This window comes from Mesoplodon densirostris, chromosome X (genome assembly GCF_025265405.1).
Source record: "Mesoplodon densirostris isolate mMesDen1 chromosome X, mMesDen1 primary haplotype, whole genome shotgun sequence".
NCBI classification, from domain to species: domain Eukaryota; kingdom Metazoa; phylum Chordata; class Mammalia; order Artiodactyla; family Ziphiidae; genus Mesoplodon; species Mesoplodon densirostris.
In genome coordinates, this window is record NC_082681.1 from 24,639,075 (window position 1) to 24,648,148 (window position 9,074).

The 9,074-nt window shown below is 38.2% G+C and overlaps 1 protein-coding gene across 6 annotated transcripts in view; it reads left to right on the forward strand.

Moving 5' to 3' along the window:
• The window catches only part of SMARCA1 (SWI/SNF related, matrix associated, actin dependent regulator of chromatin, subfamily a, member 1), a 70,679-nt gene that overhangs the window by 42,154 nt on the left and 19,451 nt on the right, over positions 1-9,074 (forward strand). For all 6 annotated transcript variants that reach the window (XM_060087252.1, XM_060087253.1, XM_060087257.1 and 3 more), the window contains one exon: positions 8,922-9,044. In XM_060087252.1, the coding sequence (XP_059943235.1) occupies positions 8,922-9,044 (123 nt within the window). The remainder of the gene's footprint in view (positions 1-8,921; positions 9,045-9,074) is intronic.

The window sequence follows — 9,074 nt, forward strand, 5'->3', positions numbered from 1 at the left end:
GTAGAATAAACAATAGATATGTTTAAATAGAAGTGAATGTATGATAGATGATAGGAAATTTTTGATTATTTTCCTCAAAATGACCAAGAAATAGTATTTTTGTGTTTATTGCTCATAGATTGATAGAAGCCCTGTTGGTGGTTAGTAGATTGTGGTCACTTAGGTGTTAAAATAATGATAAACACGATAATGAATTATAAAACTTAAAAATGATCTTTTGGAATTCAAATTTCTTATATAGGTAGATAAGAACCTATTTATAGTGAGTGAAATATAATGTTTGTCATACTTACAGCTATCACACTGAGAGATTAAGCATACCAGGTTATTTCTTTATGTTGAAATTGGCTTCCTAGTGAGTGGAAAGGGATGACCAAACAATAATCAAAAGTATGAACAAAATTATAAAAGTATTAACACTGTTATAATTTTATAAAGATTTCTGTTTTATGAATTGTAAGCTGTGTTTTAAAATTTATTTTGTGAACCTTTATCACAAGTGGAACTGTGACCAGTTATTTTGATTAGTAACTGTAATATGCCTAGAAAAGCTCCATATACATATAAGATATTTAGTGAGTTAATATTTTGGAACTGAGGGAAGAGATATGGGGACGTATGTATATGTATAACTGACTCACTTTGTTATAAAGCAGAAACTGACACACCATTGTAAAGCAGTTATACTGTAATAAAGAGGTTAAAAAAATATTTTGGAACTGAGTGAATCTCTAGAGTGTTTCTACTGTTTGTCCAAAGTGGGAGCACTGTCATTTGAAATAGAGCAAAAAACTTTTGCTTGCTATTTATGTACCAAAGTTTACATATATATAAATAGGGACAAGAAACTTAAGGTGAATATAAGTGGAAATATATATAAATAGGAACAAGAAAGTTAGGGTGAATATAAGTATAAAAATATATAAATAAAGTGGTTAGTTATAATCCGGTTAGAGAAATATGATTAAATTTGAATGTATTTAACCAACAGGACTGGATAAAATCCTTCTTAGGAAGTTGTAGAAGAGTACAGTAATCATGGTTGAACATCGGATGAGGCATAAAACCAGTTTCAAAGAAAGTGAAAACAGCAATATGTTAGAAGAAACAGGCAAGTTATAGGTTTAAAATGTATAATAAAAATAGTAAAATTAATAAAGTAGTGAATAAGATTTCACGAGGTAAACAAATATATACATGATCCCACTAAGAATTATTAAACATTTTAGGTTTAGATCATTATTTTCTGTTAACTTTTTTTTTTTTTTTTTTTTTTGTGGTACGCGGGCCTCTCACTGTTGTGGCCTCTCCCGTTGCAGAGCACAGGCTCCGGACGCGCAGGCTCAGCAGCCATGGCACACGGGCCCAGCCGCTCTGCGGCATGTGGGATCCTCCCGGACCGGGGCATGAACCCGCGTCCCGCTGCATCAGCAGGCGGACTCTCAACCACTGTGCCACCAGGGAAGCCCTCTGTTAACTTTTATTGACTATCATTAGTGAGACTTAAAAGGAGAATTAAATTGAAATGTTAGACCTCAGTAATCAACCAAAATCTGTGTAGAGCATCTTATAATTGAATAAATGCTTTACCACATACTTCATTTGATTTCTTAGAAACCCTGTGAGATGGGTTTATTACCTCTATTTAATAGGTGAGGAAACAAGTTCAGTGAGGTTAAATGACTTGTTCAAGGTCAGGTAGCTAACAGAGTTGCCAAGGGTGCTGGTCTCAAACACAGGTTCTGAGCATTCAAATGCTATGCTCTTTCCACTCAGACGTTCTGGGCTATTTCTGCAGCTGACATAACTGCTTCTTTCTGCAGCCCTAAATAAGGACTGTGTTTACAGTGGTTTGACATGTTGTTTGGGAGGTGAGCCAAGTGGTAGTCAAGTAGCAGCAATAAAAAAAATCACCTCTGCTAATATAACTGTTTATGCTCCTTCTTTGGAGATACTGAAATTCTGTTCCCTGTGATAATACCGTGCCCACCACATTCTCGCCACAGCTCTGGTTTTAATGTAAATAGTGCCTTTCATTACAGGCAGTTTGTGGTTAAGGGTCAGGGTCTTACATGACAGTTGGGTGATGGCCAGCTGGAAGGAGATGGAGGAGAGAGGAAACCTTAGAAGAGGGAGGAATGAAGGGACAGCTGCGAAGGGTGATAGGAAGGAGGAAGGTGCGAGAAGAGAGGAAAGGGATGAGTGAGCAGAGGGGAGATGGCACGGCATCCATGCTATGGCACCTTACTGTTTTCTGTTCCTCACCTCCCGGAGAGAAGTGACTGGAGAGGGAGTGTGAGTGAAAGGAGGACTTTTTCATTTAATACATATTTATCGAGTGCTCCCCTATGCCAGGTCCTATGTCAAGGTCTGAGGATAAACTGATGAATAAGACAGAGGGGGTTCATCAGTGCACAGTACTTACGTTCTAATGGAAGAGACAGACATTAAGCTGAAAGCACAGCGTAGTGACGTTATTTGTTTTCAGTACTTACAAAGGGTGCTATGAGGGATCATAACATGGGTATCTAGTGTAGAGTGGGAGATCAGGGAGGTGGTCCCTAAGGACCACCATTTAAGTTGAGATCAGGGAGATGCACAGGAATTAGCCAAGTGAAGTGTGGGACAGAAGCGTTCAGGTGGGGGAGCCACAGGTACAAACATGTTGTGGTAGGAAGGAGGATTGCCCCTTCAGAAACTGAAAGAAGGCCAGTGTTGCTAGGGAGTGGTGAGAAGGAGAATGACTTGAGATGAAACTGGTGAGTTGGTTGAGTTGGATCATGTGGAGCACTGAACATTAATTATAGGTCATATTAATTAGGTTGAACTTCAGAGCAAAGAAAGCCTTTGAGATGTTTTTAAGGCAGAGGGGTAGGTGGGTGATGGAATAATAACAGCAGATAGTTATTTAGTCCTTACTTGTGTTGCTTACTCTTCTTAGTTGTTGAAAAATGATTAGCTCAGTATTCTCAGAAGAGCCCTGGAACTACATACCCATTTTACAGGTGGGGAAACTGAGGCATACAGAGGTTGAGTAATTTGCTCAAGGTCAAACCACTTATAAGAGGTAGAATATGATCAGACTTACATTTTTAAAGATCACTCTGGGCTTCCCTGGTGGCGCAGTGGTTGAGAGTCCGCCTGCCGATGCAGGGGACGCGGGCTCGTGCCCCCGTCCGGGAAGATCCCACATGCCGCGGAGCGGCTGGGCCCGTGAGCCATGGCCGCTGAGCCTGTGCGTCTGGAGCCTGTGCTCCGCAACGGGAGAGGCCACAACAGTGAGAGGCCTGCGTACCGCAAGAAAAAAAAAAAAAAAAAAATCACTCTGCAACACAGAGAATGGTGAGTTTCTCCAGGGAAACCAGCCAGGAGGCTGCTGCAGTGTGAAGATGAAAAGATGGTGGTGGCTGGGAGTGTGGTGGTGGCAGTGGGGGTGGAAGGAGAATCAACCCCCTACCACTCCACTCCTAGCCCCATGCTCTCCTCAGCCCCATCCTAGATTGCCTTTGTATTGTCTTAAGACGTGCCTTGATCCTCTGTATGCATACTTAGCTGGGGATTTACAAGACAAAGAAGAATACATTCTGGATGTTGGTTCTTTCTGAACCTTGTCTCTTCCATTCTTTACCAGGGGCTACAGACCTGAGCTAAGGTGGGTGCTTTAATTGGGTGGGTCTCGTGTTTGAGTACAGTTGTCCCTCGGTATCTGCAGGACATTGGTTCCAGAAGCCCACAAAGATACCACGATCCATGAATGCTCAAGTCTCTTATATAAAATGGTGTAGTATTTGCATGTAACCTATGCAAATTCGCCCATATATTTTACATCATCTGTATATTACTTATAATACCTAATACAATATGATTGCTATGTAAATAGGTATAAATACAATGTGAATCTTATGTATATAGTTGCCAGCATGCAGCAGATTCAAGTTTTGCTTTTTGGAACTTTCTGCAATTTTTTCCTCAAATATTTTTGATCTGAGGTTGCTTGAATCCACAGATGCAGAACCCGCGGATACGGAGGGCTGACTGTATAGACAGATGAGCATGGCATGTTAATCACTTGCAAAAGCTTCCTATAAAGGGTGATATTATATTGATAAGTGTTGGGCATATCTTCTCAAGGATTCCTAGCATTGATTTTTTCCCCCCTACTAAACCTCCAGAAAACTAACCCAAGCCACAATATGATTGGAACAATAGTTTGTTCTCAGATGCACAGGACTGCTGTAGTGGAGTTTCCGGATATTCTCTACGTAGTTAGGTTCTCAAAAAGGGACTCCTTTCCCTCTTTCTGCTTAAATGATTGTTAGCTCAGGGGAGGGAGGTTTTGTCTGAAGCCAGGGGCATTGTGGTGCATCATTCCATTTTGTCCATTTTGAGTCCCCACTGTCACATTCTGTAGTGACTTGGAGTGTGGTTAGTGAAGGGCTCAGTAGGCTTGAAGCAGTTGGTAAACAGCATTTTTCTTCAGGACCTGCTTATTTGCATTTTTATTTTCTGTTTTGTTTTTTCCCCTCAATACTCAGCACAACAAGGTCACAGCAGTATTCCTGATAATAAGATCTGGAATTAAAGAGTTCTGTTTTATTTGAGGCTGAGAGAAGTAGTTGTTTGTTTTGTCCTAACCACTTGGTAGATAGCTGTGCCAATTTTCCCTGCTGTCTAAGCTCTGACCTTGTTGCAGGTTAGACGTATTCAGAAGCTTCATTGCTCTTGTGACTTAAAGGAGTTACTTAATGCTTTTAATCACTTGCTCACTAAAACCCTTCCATTGGAAGGAGGTGACTGAATTGAAATTTCAATAGCAGAATTTTAAAAATCCGGAGTATCCAAAAGTCCCATTGAGTCCAAGACATGGAATGAAAGAGTTTTGCCATATTAGAAGCTGAAGAAAGCTGTAGGACATTCTAATATATATATATCTTCAATAAAAATTCTTTGGGGGGGATATAAACATGTGACAAATGCAGGAAGTTCTATAATCTTTGTGAGTTTCCGTAATGTGTCATTGTGGGCCACCTGTTTTGCTGTGGTAGAATGAAAATACAGTGAGCTGATTTCAGGTTACTACTTTTATTTTGTGTGTTGTCACATTTAATTCAGTATTCCATATTTCTATGAAATGCTTGCTGAAGCTCCTAAGAAACAAGACCCCCCCAAAAAGTTTTTCACTTTTCCATGGAATATAGCTGTTAATCACAAATTCCTTACTATCTGACTAGAAATCCAAATAATAATTGAGCTGTTTCCTTGAAAGATAACTTCTTGTATATTAAGTGTTACTGGGGGTCATCAGTAATATATACAGTATGAGTACTTGAGATACCATCTAGGTACCTGTTTAGTACTATTGGCCTATAATTCATCTACTTAATTCTTTTATAGCACTTTGAAATCACTCTAGGAAGCTAAATGCCGATAAAACCCCATGAGGTAAAAAATGAATACCTTTTAAAAGTAATAAATACTAAGAAGGAGATTATTTGTAGGAAGAGATACAGGAATTTAGGAATTATGAGTTCATTTCTAATTCTAAAAATTTTAGCAGTTGTTTATTTGAGTAATTTTTAGAACTAAAATTGTAAATGTAACATTGATGAAGTCATTCTAAAGTTTTGCTGTATTAAAAATATGGGCAGTAGATCCTAAAATCTAATGGTATGATATAATATTCTGATTTTGCCTTTATTAAAGTTCAGGTGGAAAATTTTTAGTATTGAAGATATCTACATAGGAATAAAAAGTTTATTTTGTGTGAGTATATTATCCATTTTCTGTCATAAAATTAGATGTTTATGAAATATTTTGTTAAAGTATGGTTTGTCAGATACGGAAAGTTTGAAGCGTTTTGGTAGAGAAATATCTTAAGATTAAAGAGATTTTCCTCAATGAAAGTTAAAATTTATGGCCAAAGTAATTTCACCAGCAACTGAAGGGGTCTGTTAAACTTTTAAAGCTATGTCTGTAATTTTTTTCAACATTTTATTATGAAAAATTTCCAAACAGAAAAACGTCAAAATAATTATACAGTGAACATCCATATACACACAACATATATTTTCCAATTTACATTTTACTGTATTTGCTTTATCAACTATTTGTCCATTTCTCAAGCTTTCTATCAAATGGATATCCTTCTTATTTCTTTATGCATTTCAAAGTTGCAGACATAAGTATATTTCACCCGGAAACACTTCAACGTGCATATCATTAGCCAGAGTTCAATACTTATTTGATTCTTTTTAAGATAAAAGTTATATACATTGAAATGTATAAATCTTGTGTGTCATTTGATGAATTTTGACAAATGCATACACCTACATAACTGAAGCCCCTATAAAGATATAGAAAGTGCCCCTTCCCAGTCAATCTTTATATTCATTCCCCAGACACAACCACTGTTCTGATATTATTTTCATCTATAGATTAGTTTTTTTGTTCTAGAGTCTCACATAAATGGAATCATATATTATGTGTAAGGCTTCTTTCACTTAGCATAATGTTTTTGATATTCATCCATGTTGTCCCATTATCAATAGTGCATTCCTTTTTATTGACGAATACTATTCCATTGTAAGGATATACCACAGTTTGCTTATCCAGTCTCTTGTTGATGGACATCTGGACTGTTTTCTGGGTTTTGGCTCTTGTGAGTAAAGCTGCTATAAACATTCTCCTAAAAGTCTTTGTATAGATATGCTAGGAATGGAATTGCTGGTGTGCCTGTGATTTAAAAGTGAAATTTAGCTATTGAAAAAAGTTATTTTAAATCATGCATATCACTGGACTACATTTCATTTTTAATTTACACCTTCTTTTCCATTTCCATTTGCTACCATCCTAGGCCAGGTGATCATACGTCATTTCTAGATTACAACAGTTTAGCTGGTTCTCTTGCCTCTAGTCGCTTCCTCACTTCAATCCATCCAGCACAAGGCTTGCAGGTGAAAACAGTACTCCTTTGTTGAAAGATCTCCAATAGCTTGCTGTAGCCTACTGTGTAGTTTCAGAAGGCCCTCTAATTCTGTTTCCACCTGGCCTTGTTTCTTATCCCGTCTCAACATAAACCTTATATGCTCCTTCCTGTTTTTGCTTTCACCGTTTTTGCTTTACTGCTCCAGCCTAGAATATTCTTTCTCTCTTCTCCATCTCCCCACATTCTTATATTTCTTAGAGTATAGCTCAGAATTCCGCAACTAGGTTGTGAGCTCCTTGTGGGCAAGGACCATGTCCACTATTTTTTATATTCCAGTGAACATGTATCATAGTGCTATGGACAAAATAGACATTTAGTCAATACTTACTAATTTGATTGTCTCATACTGATGATTATGTACAAATGAATCTGTTTCTCAGTATGTCTTTTTAATGCCCAGTTAGTAGGTTTTATATTTAAACAACTATTGGATACAATAGTTTTTAAAATACTTATTTTTAAATTACAGTGCTATGGTTCAAACTCCATGAAATATGTATAACAATTAGAGAAATGTACTCTAGTGTGTATTATAATCATGTTTTAGTAAAACCGTGACTATTTGATACCTCTAGAGGATGAGTCATTTATGATAGGTGTGCCTTCCAAACAGTGGGAGGCTTACTGCCAACCCTGTTCTTGCCATGTTTGATGGATGCTATAAAATGTACTATACATGTTATATACCTGCCCTCGTAAATCAGTGTGCTGCATTGTCACTGCAGATGCACATAAAAATGATGTGAGGCTTTGTGCTGAGTGACTTAGTTTATCACTCCATACAATGAATGCTGCTTTATACTGCTGAACTGTATGGGTTGTCTAAGTTCATGGTGACACACTGAGGCCCCTGGGGCTACAGTTTTGAGATACAAATGACTGTCTTACTGCTTGCTTCCTTGTAGAACTGAGCTTCTGTCCTCAGTCTTTTGAACTTGAGCTCTCTTCTTCTCAGTTGTCAGTGTATTGCAGCTCTGTATACTATGCAGAGCTGTATAGTATACACTATACCTTCTGTTGCTCACTGCTACTGTAGTTTTTTCCCCTTGACTGCAGGTCCCATCACAGCTGTTTGTGTGCTTTGCTTACCCCTTCCCTCTTATATATAGTCTCTATGTTTTCTCTTTTTTTGCTTCTTCATTATCCTGTCACTCTTTCAGTCTTTGCATTTTATGTGAAGATGCTGTCTCTTTCCATATCCTGGAAGGCAAAAAAAGTACTCCTTTCTTTTTGCACGTTGAACTGATTAGAGCATTGGATGCAATCTTCAGGTGCATTGCCACTTCTATACCCTGGTCTGTATTGCCAGGTGAATATGGGCTCTTTTTGTACTACCCAACTTTTTGTTTCTGGGCTTGAGATTTCATTGTATAATGTTGGTGTTGGAGATAATGATATTATTATTACCATGTATTACAATATCATAAGGATTTTTTTGTTCCACAGTGTAATTAAATCTAGAATATAATGGGCATTTAGCTGTAACTGGTTTTTTTTTTGTTTTGTTTTGTTTTGTTTTGTTTTTGCAGTACGCGGGCCTCTCACTGTTGTGGCCTCTCCCGTTGCGGAGCACAGGCTCCGGACGCGCAGGCTCAGCGGCCATGGCTCACGGGCCCAGCCGCTCCGCGGCATGTGGGATCTTCCCGGACTGGGGCACGTACCCATGTCCCCTGCATTGGCAGGCGGACTCTCAACCACTGCGCCACCAGGGAAGCCCTGTAACTGGTTTTTAACTGTAAAATACCACGTGGCACATTTAAGAACAGTTTTACTTTGGTAATATCATGGTAGTAGAAATGTGGAGAGGATCATGTGTCATTCTGATATGACTTTATTTTATTTACTGCTGAGATAACTCTAAATATTGATATAAGAATGTATACCCTTAATTAATTTTTCTCAACAGTTTACTCATAACACACCTCTTGATTCTTAGGTCCCAAGGAACCCTGATATCCCAAATCCAGCTGTGGCTCAAAGAGAGGAGCAAAAAAAGATTGATGGAGCTGAACCTCTTACACCAGAAGAGACTGAAGAAAAGGAAAAACTTCTCACACAAGTAACATATTTTAAGTGATTGAAATACTTC